We start from the raw sequence: 21490 nt of genomic DNA, 5'->3' as shown, positions 1-21490 counted from the left end.
TCAGATTTTGAATTTTAGGTAGCTTTAAGCTTCTAACGGAAAGAAAAAATAAAAAATCTCGAAATATCTTTATGCATTAAAAATTAAGTGTTTAGTCGTTATCGGTAACTGACTTTCCAGTCGATAAATAGTTATTAATTTCACTTTACTTTGAAGTTACACTTGCTTCAAGAATCAATCATATTGAAATAAAAATAAAAGCTGAATACTTACCTAAAAAACAAAAACAATTAATTATACTCAGTTCATTTCCATCAGTCAACCAACTGATACATCAGAAAAATAAAACACTCGTCAATTGAAAATTATGTTGTATTTCCTTATATCACATTACAAAATATACAGAAAGAGGCTTTAACTTTAACTAACCGAAAATCTACCAGTATTTTCCACCATATCCCAACGACAAAGGTGCCGAAATGATAGGTTTCGAATAAATTGGAGCGGAATAACTTAACAAAGGAGCAGAGTAACTCTTAGCGTACAGAGGAGCAGGAGCAATGTAACTCTTCGAAATTAAAGGAGCGCTGTAGCTCAAAGCTGGAGCCACGTATCCCTTGCTGATGTAAGGTGCCGGAGCCGAGTAGCTGATAGCTGGAGCGGCGTAACTGATTGCTGGAGCCTTGTAGATGGGTGCTGAGTAGCTGATGGCGGGCGCCTTGTAGATGGCAGGAGCTGCGTAGCTGATTGCGGGAGCGGCGTAGCTCTTGATTATTGGAGCGGGTGCGGCGTAGTGGAGGGGTTCGTGGTAGAGAGGTGAGGAATAACCGTAGCCGTATCCCAGACCGAGCAGGCCACGTTTTGATTGTTTTTTCTCGTCTTGGGGCTCTTCTGGGGCCTTTTCGGCTGTGGAAAGGGCGAGAACGGCAACAAGAACAATCTACATTGGAAAGGTAAAAATGTGTTGTTTAGATTTTGTTTTATAATATTTTGATTGAATATTTTGATATAAAAAATAAAATCATACCAAGAAATTCAGTTGAGGTTAATAATTATTTATTATACCGGGTGGTGTATTGTCGTTGGAAACATAGGAAGTCCCATGCAACTTTTAAACTGTCCAAATATTGGCCCCTCTGTTAATTTTACAGCGAAGTAGTAAATAGGTTTTTTAAAGATCTGCGTATGCTGAATATACAGGGTGGCACCTCTCACACGCCGCAGAGGCTCCAAGGAGAACGACAGTTTGTATTGAAATGAAATTCTGTTAGCGAATGTAGGTTAATCCAGAGCATTTTTTAAAAATATAGAGAGTTGTACAGGGTGTCTTCAAAAAAAGTTAGATGTCAAAGTTGTTCTTTTTTGTAATGGAACACCCTATATATTAATTGATTTTCGAATTCTAGGAAAATTTTTTCTTTTTCTATTTTTTTTGTTTTATTAAAAAAATTAGAGAGATATTTAGTAAAAATAAACGTTGTATGTTAAACACAATTAAAACAAAAAGCTATACAGGGTGAGACAAAATTAATATTGAACATTGGTTACTTTTAAAAGCAAGTTAGGTACTTCTTTATTTTAAATGGAACACCCAGTATATTATTCCGGTGTTCAATGGAAAATTCAGATATCTTCAAAATATTATTAAGGTTGCCTACCCCTCAAACAAACATTTTCCTAGATATTTTTATTTACATGATTTGATTTGAGTAGGTCTTTATTATTTGATAAAATCTAGGTGGCTGTGATATGTCTGACGTTACTTCAACATAGCTGTCTAATTAGTCCAACCTTAACAACTAGGTATCATTTTGTGTCAGTTAAAACAAAAAAAAATTCAGAAATTTGCCCAAAATGCAAACTTATCCTACATCAGACAGAAGTGATATGATTCTATTAGTTGGGAAGCATACTGCATTCACCAATTCTGTCTGTTTTTTTATGGGGATATGTTACAGTGTTTACAAAACTGGACCAACTATTATTGACAACATGAGAAAAAATATTGTAGCTGCTTCTCGAGGTAGAACTCATACAACTACATATACCTTTTAAGATGAAAAAATCCTTTTGAAAAGACAATCATTTTATGCAGTTAACAGGAAAAGAAGCATTTTGAGCATCTGATTTCATCTAGCTAATTTTTGTCACAGAATTATAGGTTTATGTCTAGTTTTAATTATGTAATAATTAAAATATGTTTTAAACGTGTATCTTTTTATTACCGTTGAGTGTTTTACTCTACAATCTATAATTTTTGTTAAATTAACAAAGGGTATATCACAGCCACGCCCTAGATTTTTTCAAATAATAAAGATCTACTGACGCAAAATCTTAAAAATTAAAATATCTAGGAAAATCTTTGTCTGAGGGGTAGGCAACCTTTATAATATTTTGAGGATATATAAATTCCCCATTAAACACCGGAATAATATACTGCGTGTTCCATTTAAAATAAAGGAGTAACTTGATTTTAAAAGTGACCAATGTTCCATATTAATTTCGTCTCACCCTGTATAACTTTTCGGGTCAAATTTCAATTTGGTTTAACATACAATGGTTACTGTATATCAATTTATAATCAGGATATACAAGGTCAACTAAAATTTAGGTAGCTGTTCTCGAAATTTAAAATTTACTCTTCATTTTCACAAAATGTGAAATATGTCAAAATCCTTAGATCTTAGAGATATTCTTCTTTAATAAATCCGAAAATCAATTAATATATAGGGTGTTCCATTAGAAAAAACACAACTTTAATGTGTAACTTTTTTTGGGGACACCCTGGATAACTGTAAATATTTTTATAAAATGCTTTCAGTTAACCAACATATGCTCTTAAAATTTTATTTCGATATAAACTACCGTTCTCCTTGGAGAGGCGCCACCCTGTACATACATGCCAAATTTGGACAAGCCTTTTGGAACTAATTTAATAAAAACTACAACTATTCTTAAATTGATTTAATAAAGCTTTATTCAGAACCTCGCAATTGGTGAAATAAATTAGTGGTTTCAGTTATACTTTATACTTTTTAGTTTACGATCATTCACATTGTCTAAAAAATACAATTAATAGAATATTCTAGCAACAGCTTGCGGTAGTCAGTTGTATCTATAGTGAGAGCCTAATATTTAGCTTATAAAACAATCAACTTTTGATTTTTAACCCGAATTTCTCTTGACTGATGATAATCAAAGATTAAAATGACATAATGACATTCCTCGAAAATTTTGAAGTATAATTAGTGGAAAAGTCAACAGTTTGTTAACTTTTTCTATTAATTGAAAAAAAACTACCGTTAATTTTAATGTTCTGAATATTTACATTGAAATTAAAGGAACCAACTGCTACCCTAAGTGAAACTACTAATTTACTCCACTAATTGCGACGTATTATGTTGGTTAGTATGGTAGGAGAATGTAGTCAAAGAATGGGACTTGCCATTAACACAAAAAAAATTCATGGTTGTCACGAGAGAGGTGGATGAGTAGACACGCCAGCTTAACTTACGAAGGGAAATTCATAGAACGAGTGGCAAAATTCAAGTACCTGCGAGCTTGGCTTCACGAGAACTGGTCATCTGACAGGGACATTAAGTGCAGAATCGAGCAAGCCCGGGGCGTATTCCTTAAATTTAAAAAAGTCTTCACCTGTAGCGATTTCGACCTTGAGCTTCGATTGAGATTTGTGGACTGCTATAACTTAACAAGTATAGCTAGAGACGTGAGAAATATAAAATAAGAGACGCCCCTCGATGCGCAGTGGACAGCCCACAAGTTTACTTTAATCAGATTTTTCGTATCGCGATCGGTGCTATCCCCAAGTCTCTTCCTATTAGAGATGGGCGGTTATTGGTAAAAAACCGGTTATAGGTTAACCGGAATTATCTTTAAAAAATAATAACTTGACAAAATTAACCGACACAAAATAACCGGTTATTCAAATAACCTAACCTAGCAAAACTAAATATTTAGTAATAAAATCTAATTGTGTCCTCTACACTCCATACGTCTACTTCAAATTTAGATAATAAACTTAGTTAAATCGCATGATTAAATAGAGATTGTAGCAATGTAAGTATGTATATGTACAAAATGAATTTAAATAAAAATGCTAACCTCACTTTTTTGAGTAGACATGGATATGATATTAAAACTAGTAATTACTTAACGTTCAAATAAACCACACAACTCACAAGTTCTACAATCTACAACCAAGTTATTTTAATCAAATACGGAGAAAAATAGACCACACGAAAAATAGACCAAAAGAAAAATAAGGAGACTGAATGAATAAATAATGAGAGATTATCTTCATTCATTACTTGAACTTCTATATTGAACTTCAATTTTGTATTCTTAATCTAAGCTTCAAGAGAGACTTCAAACTACAAATGAAATATATTTACGGTGAAACGTGGGTGAAACTGGGTGAAACTGGGTGAAACCATGGAAAACTTTTGAAGAACCGTTGAAAATCCGTTAAAGTCGGTTAAAATTTAAATATAGAATTTAGAGAATCTATTTGAAGTCAGGTTTGTATCACTTGGCTAGCTGGTGGCTAGTAGTAGTCTATGGCATTAGTACTTTGCTTTATGGCCCTGACCTGTCAGGGCCATTCGGCCGTTGTTTTGATTATTATCATCAGGGTTCGCCTGATGCCTGATTTAATTTTGACATTTGATGTCATATATTTTCGTTTTGGGAGCGGGAGCGGGATCTCCCGTTATGGTCGTAATATCGGGAAGATCCGTGCCGTTCGCTTCTTCGAAATTTACGATTCAAACAGCTAATATTTAATTGTTAGTTGTTTTAAACAAGTACGATTTTTTAAAAAATAACCGGCTATAGGTTATTGAACGTAATGCAAGGTTATTAGGTTAATTGGTGAAAAAAAAACTACCTTTAAATAACCGGTTATTTTAGAGGAAAATACCGGTTATTCAAAAAACCGGTTACTTTTGCCCATCTCTACTTCCTATATTTGTCAAACTGTACGTCTGGTCGGTGCTCCTCTACGGCGTGGAGAGTTGGACACTAAAAGCAAGGGCCATAAACAGACTGGAAGCTTTCGAAATGTGGATATACCGCACAATCCTCAAGATACCATGGACGGCCAAGATAAGAAACGAGGATGTACTAAGACGTATTAATAGAGAACGCGAACTCTTCAACACTGTAAAAAAAAAAGAAAGACTGCAATGCATACCTGGGTCACGTCATGCGTAACCATAAATACCAATTTCTCCAGTTGATTGTCGAGGGCAGAAGAGGTTTGGGATGGAAAAAAATAGTCATGGCCGGAACAGCGATTTTTTAATAACAGGTACAAGTTGTTCCAGTTGCAAAAGATACCTGTTCCAAGAAACCTGTCCCAGTTCCAAACTGTTCCAAAACGAAAATTAATACCGTACTTGCGCCATTCTGATTCGGTTGCTATTTTTCTTCTTAAATTTATATAAAAGAATATTTTTTGGTTAAATAATGAGAACTACTGGGGATTTTTCTGTTTTCTCTAAATTTAATCTACTGTCTATGTTGCTATATTACCAAGATATAATGTTTTTTAACTAAACATTAAAAAAAATACTATCAAATTTTCGAAAAATATAAACCTTTCAAAAACATGTTCTCCCGAAAAAAACTCATGTGAATCGAAATATATACAACCCCTAAAAATATGTGCACTTATTTAAGACCCACCCTGTATAAGCACTAATGAATATAGATTTATAATTTTGTGATATAGGTACTTAAAAAGTAAATTCGTGGAAGAGTTTATTTTTTTTAATATCTGCTATATTTATAATACAAAACAATAACCGACTGTTCTTACACTGTATTTTTCAAAAAAAAAACTATAATGCGATAATTATATTGCATTTGGCAACATCGCCAGCATTTTTTTATACTAAAAAATGTTCCTTACCTATTCTGTTTCTGTTTACATTAAAAAAAATAAATATTTAAAAAAAATTATTATAAATTTAAAATGTATAATAAGAATTTAGTTGAGTTATAATTAAATATTTTAAATAACGGCAACAGCCGCATTTGTTTTTTACGCCCCTGTATGGCGACAATAACAGATAACACCTGAACGGTCGCGTCCGCTAGACTTGGCTAGACTAGCGAAACCGATATACGACCTCGATTATCATCAACTCAAACCAGTTGTTTTTACTTAACTGTTTCAAACAGTTCCAAGTTCTTAACTGTTCCAAGCCCTAAACTGTTCCAGGTCGCAAACTATTCCAAGTCTCAAACTGTTCCAAGTCCCACTGTTCAGGTTGGGACTCAAGGGCGTAGATAAGGGGGGGGGGGAGGTACTGGGGGACAGTACCCCCCCCCTGACGCTTGACGAGATACGAGAATTGAAATAGTCATTGACTATGAAAGGATTTTTTTAATTAAAATCCGACATATAAGAACACTTTGTATGCTTTTAATTATGTTGATTTATCGTTTATAATATGTTCGACCTAATTAAAAGCACACAAAGTGTTCTTATTGGCCAGGACAGATTAGTGGGGTTAACTCTAATCAATATCCGTAAAGATATTGAAATAAATGTTGATGCTGTTATTGATAGGTTTTCCAAACAGCGTACTAGAAAACTTGATTGTGTTTTGTAGTTTTATTTATAGTTTATAGTTTTTATAGTTTTTTTCGATAGTTTAGAGTTTTTTTTTATAGTTTATAGAAAATTAACTAATAAACGTCGTTGTTTTATTTTTGTTTATGTTATTTACAAATCTATATTTTAATTTTTGTGTTATGTTTTTATATCTTTTTGAAGACAAAAAAATCGCCGTCGTTTTAATTCGACAAAAAAATTCCGACGGCGATTTTTTTTGCGACTTAATCATAGTACCACCCCCATAGCATACACCTATCTACGCCCCTGTTGGGACTTGAAACAGTTTAGGGCCTGGAACAGTTTAGCACTTGGAACAGTTAGGGACTTGGAACGGTTTGGGGCTTGGAACAGTTTGGGACCTGGAACAGTTAAGTAAAAAGAACTAGTTTCAGTTGAGAAACGAGGTAGTATACGCGGTCGCTTGGCGTTATATTATCGAGATTGAGTGCGAGTGCACTAATATTAGTGTTGGGAAAATTCGAATTAAATAATACGACTAATTCGATAGTAAATTAAAACTAACTAATTCGAATTATCTTTTTCGATATATCGAGATAAAAATTAGTAGTATTTTATATTATATCTGTGGTAACCGAATTACAAATGAACATAAAACATAACCTCTTATGGACAAATACGAATATTAGTAATTAGTATAGTACTATTAGTAGTATTCTTTCGTTCTGAACGAACTGAAAATTTTCACTTAAACTGATTTATAAAGGGAATTGGCAAAGAAAGGAACGATCCGATATAGAAAAATCCAGAAATCATTGTTATTTCCTATACCATGTAGGAATAAATCAGTTTAAGTGAAAACTTTCATTTCGTTTCGAACGAAAGAATACTACTATTATTTGGTTCAATTCCCTCTCACCCAAATTTCACCGAACACTAAAATTAATTTTCTTCTTTTATCTAAATAATTATTGATTGCAACTGATAAAATAAAAAGAAATACGAACCGCACGTAAACAAGGACATACTTATATCGTTTTAGAAGAAGCTTTTATTTGAGATATGAGCTTTTCAATAGGAATTGAAACAATCATAAACTCGGCACTTTTAAATTTAAAACTTTAAATTATGGTTTAATTTATTAAACGGCTTCGGCACAGTTAATAGAATACATTGAATAAAGAATATTTTTTTTAATTTTTTATTCAGTGATAGAATATAGGTATGGCAATGGTTCAGAATTTGTTTAAAATAGCCCCTAGACGAGCACTAGCTGGGACGAATTTATTTTTAGGTTAAATTTATAATACTACTAAATAATTCGAATTATTAATTCGATTGTGAAATATGAATTATTACTAATTATTCGATGGTGAAAATAATTCGATTATTCATCACTAACTAATATAGTGCATAGACGTAAAAAAACAAGGGTGACGGTTTTCGCAGCGTTGCCGATATTTGATATATTTAATTAAAATTCAACTAAATTTTTATTATAAATTTTAAATAGGAAATCAATATTTAAAAATACAGAAAGAAAAGTATATCTAACGTTTACTATTTTATATATGTAAAATAGTAAAATACATATAAAATAAAAGCAACTTACATTCCTAGATAATAAAAACAAGCGGTTCCTTTGTCGGTATGTATACATTTTTTACGCAGAGTTTTTTTAATGTAAACAGAATAGGCGAAGAGAATTTCTTACCATCAAAAAAACGTACTGGCGATGTTGCCAAATGCAATATAATATATAATTATCTAATTTTAAGAAATACACTATTAAGAATCTAGTATCACAAATATAGTAGATAACATAATTTAAACAATTCCCAGAATTTATTTCTTTAAGTATTTAATTTAAGTTGCAGTGTTTTGAAACAGCTGGAACAGTTGGAACTGGAACTGGTATAGGATAGCACATAAACCTGTTCCAAGCCAGTTCCAAAACAAACCTGTTTCGAAAATAACAGATCCTGTTCCAAAGCGCCATCGCTAGAAAAGAATGTCGTGGCTGCGGAACATAAGACAGTGGACAGGCATTGGTAACATACAGACGTTGATCCACACTGCCAGAGATAGGGAAGCCATGGAAAGTGTGGTCGCAAACATCCATTAATGGATAAGCAGAGAAAGAAGAAGAATGGCGAGGTTCTGAATGAAGCTTTATTAGAAAAAGTTATCAAACTTTGCTTCAAAATTTGCGAGGAATGTTATTTTGGCCTTTGATTATCATCCGTCTAGAGAAATTATGGTTGGAAATTAAAAGTTGATTGTTTTATCAGCGAAATATTAGGTGATGGATACAACTGGCTACCGCAATCTGTTGCTAGGATATGCTATTAATTTTAATTGTGTCTTTTAGACATTGTGAATGATCGTAAACTAAAAAGTACAAGGTGTAATTAAAACCACTAATTGCGAGGTTCTGAACGAAGCTTAAGGGTTAACAATGCAAAACCAGACAAATGCCAACATACCTTAAGTTGTCAATCTATAATTGTGTGAATGTCCAATTGTATTTTTTTTTAATTTAGGCTTTTGTCTAATTCAAACAAGAAGTGTTAAATTACAAAATGCATTTCGAAGACACTAACCGTAGGTGCTATAAATAATAGTGTCGAGAATAGAACAAATTACATTTAACAATGATGAAATCATAGGTTGACAACATAAGATCGATACAGAGCTGCAAAAAGTCAGTTAAAAAGATTTAAATCTTAAGTCAATATCAGCATAACATTTAAATGATTTAAATCTTCTTTAAAGTCAAGTAATTTTCGTAAAGACTTAATCAATACCGGGTGCATCTGAAAAGTGGCTCACCCCCTATAATAAATTTTCTATTTCTTCAGATACATAAATTAGGATTGTTTGACGTATTCAATTTTTTTTTCGGTCACTTCCTATTTCACCGGATCTGACTACAACTTTTGATATACCGGGTGTTGCATCGTCGGACGGGACATAGGAAATCCCATGTAAATTTTAATGGGGTCAATTATTGACTTTCCTAATTATTTTAGAGAATAATTCTATTTAGGTTTATTGAAGAGCACTAAAACCCACATTCAAAAGAATAACTTTAGATATTTTTGATTGGCTGGTTTACAAGTTATCGCCGATTTCTTTTTAAATATTTCTCCTTTCTTATGGCCCTGTATTTACTTATGAGCACCAGTCAAGGTAAAAGATAACTGTCAAATGAAGTTGTTATTTCAGAAATTTACCTATTCAGTGCTTTATTATTATTGAAAACTCATTCCTACATCGGAAATCTTAAAGATGTATTTATAAACACAAATTAATATGAATTAAAGTAAAATAAAGTAATCAATTATAAGGTTAATTATAGTATTATTACAATATTCAATAACTTATTAATTTAGGTGCTATTAAATTGTTAGAACTTTAGGATTTAAGAAGATGTTCAAATATTCCTCCATCGACTGCTAGACAATAACCCAGGCGATCATAAAATTCTCTTCCTACATTCGCTAGTTGGTAAACTGAAATTCTATTGCATTCGGCAGAAATAGCATTTTTTAACTCGTCTATATTTGTGTATTTTTTATCCTTGTATATCCTGTTTTTTAAATGGCTCCAGAGAAAGAAATCATTTGGCGAAATATCAGGAGACCTTGCTGGCCAATTTACTGTATGATTTAGGCCAATAACGTTTCCGTTAAAACTATTGTCTAAATTCCCGAACAGCCAGGGTACTATGTGCCGGGCAGCTATCCATTTGGTACCAAACTTTCTGATTTTCCCTAGTGGCATTATGTAAAGCAGGTAAAATATGATTTTCGAGTAGTTCCAAATAATATTCTGCATTTAAATTTCGCGTAAGAAATAATGACCCGATAATATTGTGTCCGAATATCCCTGCCCAAACATTTACTTTCTGTGGATATTGCGTCCTTGTTTCGACAAACCTGTGTTGGTTTTCTTTGTTCCAATATCGATAATTTTGAACATTGGGTTCATTATTTAAGGTAAACGTGCATTCGTCAGTGAAACATATGTTTTTAAAAATTCCCTATCCGTGTTTGCTCTTTCCATCATATCAAAACAAAACGCCTGCCGCTGTATTTCGTCCCCATCTCGTAGCTCTTGGTGCTTTTCATATTTGAAGGAATAGTATTTATGTCGTTTCAAAATTCGAAACGCTGTAGTGTGATCTATTCCTATTTCATCCTCAAGTTTCCTTGTGCTGATCTTTCCATCGTTCTCTTCCACGCACAATAAAACTTCCAAGTCGGTATCATTTCTTGCATCTTCTCTTTGTTCCTGCCTTGCTTCACATCTGCAGTTATTTATTAGGGTACCTTTGGCCTCAAATCTCTGGATATTTCTTGCGATTGTAGATTTTCCAGGTAGATATCGGTCTATTCGGATACAGAGCAGCAAACATGTCCGACACCTTTTGATAACTATTTCCTTGATAATACCATTTAATAATCAATACTGTTTCTTCGGTAGTGTAATTCATGGCTAATATTTTCGATGTAGGTATGAGTTTTTAATAATAATAATAAAGCACTAGATAGATAAATTTCTGAAATGACAACTTCATTTGACAGTTATCTTTTACCTTGACTGGTGCTCATAAGTAAATACAGGGCAATAAGAAAGGAGAAATATTTAAAAAGAAATCGGCGGTGACTCGTAAACGGGCTAATCAAAAATATCTAAAGTTATTCTTTTGAATGTGGGTTTTAGTGCTCTTCAATAAACCTAAAAATTATTCTCTAAAATAATTAGGGAAGCCAATAATTGAACCCATTAAAATTTACATGGGATTTCCTATGTCCCGCTCGACGATGCAACACCGGGTATGTATCTACTGATAATTCTAATAATTTTTAAACAATTTTGCTTAGTTAGTCATGGAGACAAGTTTAATCGTCGTTGCTTTCTGCCATGAACTTTTTCAAAAATCTGAAAGGCGCGTATTTATATGATCCCACAAAACTGCAATTCTTTCCCCATTTAACCGAATCTCTATCGCCAGTAGTTTCCGAGATACCCATGGAGAACATCGTAGAAAACTCACCCTGTATGTATCCATTACAGTTTAAATGTCATCGAATACATGTCCGTTGCCAAAAGTGGTGATATGTTTAGATCACCATGTAAGATATCGATGGCATAGAGGATTTTAAAGAGTCGAAGATTCATTTGATAGACAACAGACTCACTACGCACGCGTAACACGGCAAATAATAAAAAAAATCGGTTTCGAAAAACTAACTTTTTATGATTTTTTAAAATGACTCAAGATTTAAGTTTTAAGTCAGCTTTCGAAAATTTACTTAAAATCAAATAACTTAAGACATTAAAATGTTTTAAATCGAATGAATTTTCTGTAAGGTTTCAGCTCTGCATAAAATAGTTATTTTTTATACAAGACGATAATGCAATTTTATCGTCGTGTATAAAACAATATTTCTTTCCATAGCGAGTTACGTTTTAAAAAATATTCAGAAATTATTATTTCAAGGAATTTATTACGAGTAGAAAAAATATTGTGCTGGGTTGGCGTTGGTTTCTATGTAATTTGACATATAAATAAACCTGTCTCTTTAGTTGTCAGTTTTGAGTCAATATTTGTTAATTCTCGTGTCGATTGCTGATTGAATTGGAACCAAAAATGTCTCAAAACGAAATAAGTAAATTACCAACAGATATTCAAGCTGAGGCGACAAACGCCATATCCAAACTACTTTCATTTAAATCCCGAATAACTTAGGAAAAGGAATACAAAGATTTTCAAAAATGGAAGCAATTAAAAAACGTGCGAGAAGAAATAAAGTTTTTAACCTATCCTCGCTGTTAAAGTATTATTTAATCGACCCTTGCGGTTAAAGTATTATTTTATCTACTATTTTTGATAGATATAAGACAATTTTAACAGTTGCTATGGAATAAAGTAACAAAATACCGAGGGTTTCATTTAAAAATGAAAAGTTTTAGCCATTTCCGGTGAATCAGGAAGTGACCGAAAGTATTTGAATAAGTCATCTCGTTTTTTTTTGTCTGGAAAAATAAAAAATTTATAGGGCTGAGCTACTTTTGAAAAACACCCGGTATACCCATCGTAGAATATTTCTTATAATAAAAACGTCCAAACACAAAAAGTGTTAAGTGAAAAAATTATTAATTACAACTTAATGTTTCCTTTAACAATAATTATTTATTACCATCACGATGTGGCAATTAGTTTTTGACATTTAATAACTCAATTTTTATGCATTTTATTTAGTTTTTGCACTCTCGAAAGAACAGTAAAAACGTCAATTTTTAATTTATTTATATACTGAAACCTGAAACGAAACAAAAGGTGAATACAACAACGTAGTCGTAATTCTTTTAAATCCTTTTAAATTCTTTTAAATATCAGACAGTACAGCAATAAATTGTTGAAATACCTAAAAGATAGGGTAACATTAAAGGTACAGCGATAAATTGTGATGATAAATAAAAAATAAAGCGCGCAAAGCGGCTAGGATTTAAAAATATCGCACGTAACCTCATTGCCACACCTTTACAATATAGCAACATTTCACACAATCTCGTATTTTATAAAATTAAATGCTCGCATTGCTCGCTATTTGAGTTATTTGGGAAATATGTATTTCAAGCTTCAAATATGCTACTGTACAGGGTGTCCCACTAAGAAAATATTCTACTACTCGGCTGTATCCAGGGCCGGCGGAAGGAAAATATTGAGACCGGGCGAATACACTACCTGGCGCCCCCCCCCCCCCACACACTAGTAGAACATATCAACTAAGCATATTTATCCTAATCTAACAATAAAGTTTCATTTAAAGGTACTTCAAAATTCTTCTCTTCGTTCAATCTTAGTCCGCCGTTGTTGTTTTTACTATACCGGGTGCATCTTGAAAGTGACTCACCCCCTATAACTTTTTTATTTTTTCAGATAAAAAATCGAAATTTGGTATGCTCGTATATGACATAAATTAGGATTGATTGACGTATTCAATTGTTTTTGGTCACTTCCTGTTTCAACGAACAACTATTGATTTTTAAATGGCACCGTCGGTATATTTCTAGTTTATAGTTCGATAGAAAATGACACTCTGAGTAGAATGACATATCATATGACAACTTTTGACATTTTTGCTCAAAAAAAAATCGTATTTTAAATTTCAATCTAGAGTGCCATGGCTGTGTTAAAAACACTAATTTTTAAACAAGGTGCCTTGGAAAATAGATTTGATCATCTAATATTTTTTGTGTCCTGGGTTAAAAAATGCCCAAATCGTATTTTTAACCATATGTCAATTTTTTCAAATGAAACAAGGGTGGTTCATTTGCATATTTGGAAAAAGCATTTTTTACGAATAATTTTGTACCACACACTGGATATTTCGAGTCAAATTGTCGTTATGAACCGTATGTTACAATTTCAAATAAACCATAGGCGAAAATGTCAAAAGTTGACATATGATATGTCATTTTATTCAGAGTGTCATTCTCTATCGCATAAAGTAAAAAAATACCGAGGGTGCCATTTAAAAATCAAAAGTTGTAGTCATTTCCGGGAAAACCGGAAGTGACTAAAAACAATTGAATACGTCAATTAATCTTAATTTATGCCATATACTAACATACTAAATCTCGTTTTTTTTCATCTAAAAAAAACAAGTTATAGGAGTAAGCCAGTTTTGAGACGCACCCGGTATATAAATTATAAGTATAAGTGATCTTTGAAAACATTAGTATTTAGTTGCAATCAATTGCATTATTCATATTATTGCATTATTCTTGCATCAGTATATGATCAGATACAGTGTTGTTCGCTTCAAAATGATGATCAGCTAGTGTTTGAGATGCATTCCTTTGCATTGCTGTAATGGTAATGAGAAATTTCTACGATTCTGTTACCATCTACCGTGTACTACTACATATTCAATCCAGAACAATCAAAATCATCAAAATATTTTTTTCCACTACTTTTAATGAATTAATGAGGCAAACTTATAAGCTTTTTTGATAATAAGGATATCGGGATCCTATTTAGCTTCTTGCGAATGAATATTTGTCTCATATAATTTTAGGGTAGATCAGCCATTAATAACAAAATAAAGGGTGTGGGTAGTAGACAAAGTGCCATATTGAGCGATCAGTCTAAAACTGTCAATTTTGCTGGCTCTTGACCCAAAACAGTTTGTTTAGCGAAAATTTATAAAAACAAGAATTATAGAAAGAATATACTATACGCTTTTTTATATACCTGTTAATTCCGAATAGCCGCATTCCGAAATAAGATTATCGTAAACCCCGTATAAGGCAAATTAAATAATTTAAACGCTAATTAAAAATGTATTTTTCGTCGGAAAGAACCACTTTATTTCGCAAATCGCTCCTTTTAAAGTTGAACTGAATAAAAACGGCGTTCGGTTAATGAGAATTATTCCTTGCGCATAATGCTTTATTTATTTTATTGGTAGTTGATTTGGCGCGCCTTGTTCTAGCTTACTGTCGCACACTTTACGTGCTTAGAGCTGTGCGCAATTCTACCCATTCATCTCCCACTGATCGGCGCTTATAGCGCCGTCATCCTAATAAGAATTTATGCAACAGGTGCAAGCAGGATTGCATAATGCCATAAATCTTGCAAGTAATATCGATTAATGTTTTAAATGATTGCAAAAGAAAATCAGATTTGAGAATGTCTCGGTACCGAAATCTGATGTACCAAACTTGTTTTTATGTAGTTACTCAGCGAGGATTCTTTAGACTAATGACCAAAGCAAGCAAGAAACCAAAGCAAAAGTAATGATATATAAAACAACCCCAGAGTTCTCAACTAGTAAGGAGTTGAGCAACATTGTTTACAGCAACACTAGAAGAAATCTTCCGTCAACTGGACTGGACCAACAAAGGATTAAAAGTAGATGGAGAATATTTTAACCATCTAAGATTCGCTGTCCTAATTGCCAATAATCCTGAAGAACTACAAGAACTACATTAAATTAACGATAAGTATTTAGTATTTAAACCAGCAATAAAGTAGGTCTCAAAATTAATTTAGCAAAAACTAAAGTAATGTACAGGGTGAGTCAAATTCGACGCTTTTAAATGGAAACACCCTTTTCTATAGGAGATAGACAAAAACTAATATCGGTGTCTGGAGCTCAATTTTTGTCAAAAACATGATGTTGAAAACTGCATATCGATATCTGTTACCGTTTCGGAATTACGGGGTGTTTTTCTAAAATATGCATTTTTAACAAATCGCTGTAACTTTTTTGCTATGGAAAATTTTGTATTTTTATGAAAACATTTCCAAAGCACCTTTTCACGTAAAATTTAATGGTTTAAGCATAATTTTTTTAAAATTAATAATTTAAGAATTATCAACAGAAAATTTGATTTTTTATATGGGATACCCTGTATATTTTTAATTTATGGAAAATAACTTAAAATTACCTTTCCAAAAATATAACACACTTGATATGTTGCTCGATTCCTCTTCGAGATATAAATTATATAAAAATTCGCCCGCTTTAAATAAGTAGGCTTTGAGCTGTGAGCATCAATTAAAACGAAAATAATATTCGCTATAGAGATGCAGAATTTTATAAATTTTTAAATAATTTAAAATATATTTAACCAACATCAACACATTTAAACTATATGTATATAAAACAATAAAAATAAATAGCAAACCAAGACATGAGATTTTGCTACAGGTGTTCGACATATCGACCGTCTTCTGTTATGGACAGACGGGGCAGTTTTTGAACATTTTTCGCGGAATCATTAACTCAGTGGGGGTGAAAGATACCCTCTCATAACTGCTAAGTATTTCTAATTCTTGTCTAGATTATACCGAAGAATCAGGAACCTTTATTATTCCGCAAATATATACATAGGATTAGATCCATCGGCACTAAGTCAGGCGCCCTCGACGGCCAACGGCTGGGATCTTGGTTAGCTATTCAATTATTCTTGAAATTGGCTGCAAAAATTTGCCGATAACTTCAGCGTTTAAAGGCGGTGCGTCGTCGAGTTCCATTATGGGCATATCATCAATAAGGGGTCCAAAGCCTACTAGTTAAAAGTGGCAAACTTTTAAAAATTCTGTATTTCGAATTATTATTAATTTCGGGAATTATAACAAAATATCAAGTGTGCTATATTTTTGGAAAGGCAATTTTAAATTATTTTCAGTTAATTAAAAATATAGAGGGTGTCCCAAATAAAAAATCAATTTTTCTGTTGATAACTCTTAAATTGTTAATTTAAAAAAAGATATACTTAAACCATTAAATTCTACGTAAAAAATGCTTTGGAAATGTTTTCATAGAAAAACAAAATTTTCCATAGCAAAAAAGTTACAGCTATTTGTTAAAAAAGCACATTTTTGAAAAACACCCCGTAACCCCGAAACGGTAACAGATATTGATGTGCGGTTTTCACCATCATGTTTTTGATGAAAGTTGAGCTCCAGACACCGATATTAGTTTTTGTCTATCTCCTATAGAAAAGGGCGTTTCCATTTAAAAGCGTCGAATTTGACCCACCCTGTACAGGGTGTCCCCCTTTTTGTTTGAAATCATACGGTATCTCCGTTATTTGTTAAGATAGAAAGGTCCGGTTTGCACAAACCTTTGTCACTTTTTTGTCAAACGGAAAATGCTGTAAACAAAATTTTCATAGCTCTCTTCGTTTCTGAGCTACAGAGTCTTTTTGAAAATTTTGCAATTTGTGACACCCCCAACAATAACAGAGATACATTGTTAAAGGTATTGAGACGGTGAAAACTGTTCATTGTAGAACTTTTTACGTAGAATACGTTGGCGTAGTCTGTTATTCTACGAAAAGAATATTTTTAAAGATATGAACAAAAGTTATGTTTTCTTAAATAGAACACAGCTTCTCAAAAATATATAACACGCTATATTTATTTTCACTATTTAATGCAATATTTAAAAAAAATATATTTAAAAATCATATTTACTAGTAGGCCATGATTGATAATAAAAGAAACTAAAGAATTATTAAAAGTATACTGCTATCTGTCTCTTGTTTTATTTTGAGAGCCAGTAATTAATATACAGGGTGTTCCATTTGAAAAAACATAACTTGAGTTCATATTTTCAAAAATATTTTTTTCGTAGGAAAACAGACTGTGCCACTGTATTCTACGTAAAAAGTTCTACAAGAATCAATTTTCACCTTCTCGATATCGTCCATAATAACGGAGATACGGGGGCTGTTTCAAATTCCAAAATTTTCTAAAAGACCCTGTAGGTCAGAAACAAAGAGAGATATAAAAATTTTGTTGACAGCATGTTCCGTTTAACAAAAATGTGGCACAGGTTTGTGCAAACCGCATCCTTCTATCTTCACGAATAACGGAGATACAGTATGATTTCAACTAAAATGGGACACCCTGTACAACGCACTAGTAGATAGAAGACACATTCTAATAAATAATACAACACTGCAATTAGTAGACGAATATATACATATATTTGGGACAACTAATACATAGTTCGAGCTCTCTACTACCAGAAATCAACAGAAGAATTAAGTTAGCATGGGAGAAACTCAATCATATTCAAATCTAGAATCTCTCCTTTTAAATCTATAGAAGAAATCATTCGACCAATGTGTATTACCAGTCATGACCTATGCATGCGAAACCTGGACACATAAAACGGACATTATAAGAAAACTGCAGATAGCACAACGCTGACTGGAACGGAACATGCTGGGAATAGCCAAGAAAGACCGTAAAAGAATAGTGTGGATACGACAAAAGACCCAGATAATTAGGGACAGGACATCTGGCAAGAAGGATAGATAAAAGATGATAACATGAGCTCGCATAGCCTATGGGCGCAACTACAGGAGAGTATCTAAAGATGTGGGAGATGCTACACCATAATTGAATATGGTTGAATAAGCTGAAAATGATGATGATGATGATGATGATATTATCTCAGAAAAAAAAATAGTTTGACTATAAGATACATTGTAAACCAAAATTTCTTTTAATTGATTAAATAAAAAAAAATCTTTAATAATCTTTAAATAATAATAAAATATATCTAATGTATTTAAAAAGGTTACCATATTTTTCTTTTAAGAAGAATGTAAAATATAGAATATAACTGGATAATTACATTAATGAGTAATTATAAGTTAAGCTCAGATATTATAGCAATTATCTAATTAAAATGTTATCGGCATATAATTATTATATGCATCTTACTTAATTGTTGTAGTTTTGTTAGAATATAAAATTGAAGATTTACTTTGTACCAAAGTGAAATTAATTTAAAATAAAACATTAAGAGGAAAATATAATATGTACTCAAACACAAATTTAAATAAAATTTTTTCATTAAGCTTTTTTGAAGAATTAAGTATAAAATTTATTTAGTTTTATAAAATTATTCATAATTTTCTTTAAATAAATTTATAGATTATTATCTGTATATTATATTATTTATTATACTATAACATGAGATGAAGAAATTATTTTACAATTTGAATTTAAAGTTAATAAAAAATATTCATAAAAAAATATTTGTATTTATTTCAAATTCACTAAAATTATTGCAATAAAATTTCCTAAAAAAAGATAATATATTAAAAAATATTTGTTTTTTTTAACGGCTACAAAATAAAATATTAAAATCATGAAACTAAAAAAATGTTAACACTAAAAAACAAAATAAGATATAAAATATGTTTAGTTTTGCAGAAATAGTTTTATAAATTGAATACAAAAGGGAATAATTACATTGCATTCATTTATACATTTTAAATTTTATAAAGTTTTGTAAAATCTTCTGATAAATGGTTAAATTTGCTTAATAATTGTATCAATTAAAATATAATAAAAGTATATTCAAAAAATTATTCCTTTTTATTTAGAATTCGTAAAAAATAAAACAGCAAAATTAAACTACAAAGAAAGTATGACAGAAATAAATAATAATTATTTAATTTTGAATCTAAGAGTTGAGCTTCGAGACTTATTTGTAAAATAAAAAAAAATATTGAATTCAAATTTGAAAAGGCTAAAAAATAAAAGAATAAAACTAACAACAGAAATTTAAAAATAAAAAATAAAATAATAAAACTTGAAAAAAAAACAGAATAATAAATAAAATTTACTTAGTTTTGCAGAAGGAGTTAGTTTGTAGTACTTACGAGGAATTTCATATTGACGGTCGGTGGTTGATAATATGTAATAATAAGTAATTCCTTGTGGGATTACACTGAAAAACCGTATGAATACCGAGTCCTCGTGTTTTCCCTCTATATATAATTAAGAAAAGGAAAAAGGTGGTGGCACTGGGTCACTACTGGACCGGCCGGTACTACTTTTGCCTTTATGTCATAAATACATAAAGTACTACGTAAGTACGCACCACATGTACGTACGGGTACGTATCTAAGTGGGATTTCTTAATTTTAATGCCGCTATGAGCGAAAAAAAGCCGCGAAATCACGGTTTAAAAGTTGTCTTGACTGGTACAGGGTCGACAGATATACCCAAAAAAAGAAATTATTATTATTATTATGGCTATGTATGGGGCATAGATATGCGGTAATAAATTGATCTTGTATTGATTCCGCGTGTTAGAATAGTTAAATAATATTAAATGGCTTTAGGGTGATTTTATCGAATATACAGGGTGAGTTTTTCGAAATATTATAAGATCAGAGATATAAGTGAACTTAGTAGTATACAAATGTCAACTTATAATGATCCATGTTACAGAAATATTTTTTGTAAGTCAGTTTTGAGCACTTCTGTTTTGATTTTGGTACTATTTTTAATAAAGCTCTATATCAGATTTACAATTTGAGATTTTAACAACTACATACAGGGTGGTCCGAACTGTATTCCGGAAACTTCGGCAGCATATTCTGCAGATAAAAATAAGTAAAAAGTTCGTATAAATGTATGTCCTAAAATGCTTAGTTTCGGAGATACAGGGTGTAGAAGTTTCATTTTTATTTCGATTTTTTCCAATTAATTTCTGAAGCAACATCAATATTTGGATGAAAATTGGTGTATGCGAGTTTTTTGACATGAGAAATTTGATTTTGATGTCAATATGACTCCTACTAGTAGAGGGCGCCACCTACATATTTTTTAACTGGTTTGAAGAGTAATAACGTTTCGTCCGTACCTGTATAAAACTACTGAGTAAAAAAATATACATTTTCGAAGTTTTTTACGTGAAAAACGTCTCTTGCTAAAAATCGCTACGAGTAACTGTTTTATTATCAATTTTTGCAGAAAAATTTGTGATTATTTTATAAAAATAAAAATTTCCTAAATTTATTATTTCATTTACGTGTTTATTTTTCGTCAATAATGACATGTATAGTCTATTTCCATTCTAAATATCCTAAGAAGGGATACTCGTAGCGATTTTTACAAAGAGATATTTTTTACGTAAACAGTCACAGAGATGTATATTTTTTCGCTCGGTAGTTTTATACAGGTACGGACAAAAAGTTATTACGCTTCAAAACAGTTAAAACACATGTATGTGGCGCCCTCTACTAGTAGGAGTCATATTGACACCAAAATCAAATTTCTCATGTCAAAAAACTCCCAGACACCAATTTTCATCCAAATATTGACGTTACTTCAGAAATTATTTAGAAAAAATCGATATAAAAATTAAACTTCTACACCCTGTATCTCTGAAAGTAAGAATTTTAGGACATACATTTATACAAACATTTTTACTTATTGTTATCTGCAGAATATTCTGCCTAAGTTTCCGGAATACAGTTCGGACCACCCTGTATAGAGGGTTATTCGTCACATACGACACGGAGTATTATAGCTAAACGGTTAGATTTTTGCAAATTGTAAGTTTTGGGTTCATTGAAAGACTATTAGAGCTACAACTTAAAAATATTTTACAA

The 21490-nt window shown here is 31.6% G+C and overlaps 1 protein-coding gene across 1 annotated transcript; it reads right to left on the bottom strand.

Annotated features, from left to right (window-relative positions):
• Positions 1-296: 296 nt before the first annotated feature.
• Positions 297-19875, bottom strand: LOC115874522 (cuticle protein 16.5-like). The gene is made up of 2 exons (XM_030889680.1): positions 19751-19875; positions 297-880 (listed from the first exon to the last, which is right to left on the bottom strand). The coding sequence occupies exons 1-2, from the start codon at positions 19760-19762 to the stop codon at positions 377-379; spliced, it is 516 nt and encodes a 171-aa protein (XP_030745540.1). The 5' UTR covers positions 19763-19875; the 3' UTR covers positions 297-376.
• Between the last annotated feature and the right edge of the window lie 1615 nt (positions 19876-21490).

The sequence above is a fragment of the Sitophilus oryzae genome, unplaced genomic scaffold (assembly GCF_002938485.1).
Source record: "Sitophilus oryzae breed Bouriz unplaced genomic scaffold, Soryzae_2.0 scaffold_1297_pilon_pilon, whole genome shotgun sequence".
In the NCBI taxonomy this organism is placed as follows: domain Eukaryota; kingdom Metazoa; phylum Arthropoda; class Insecta; order Coleoptera; family Curculionidae; genus Sitophilus; species Sitophilus oryzae.
This window is presented reverse-complemented; position numbering and strand designations above follow the sequence as displayed.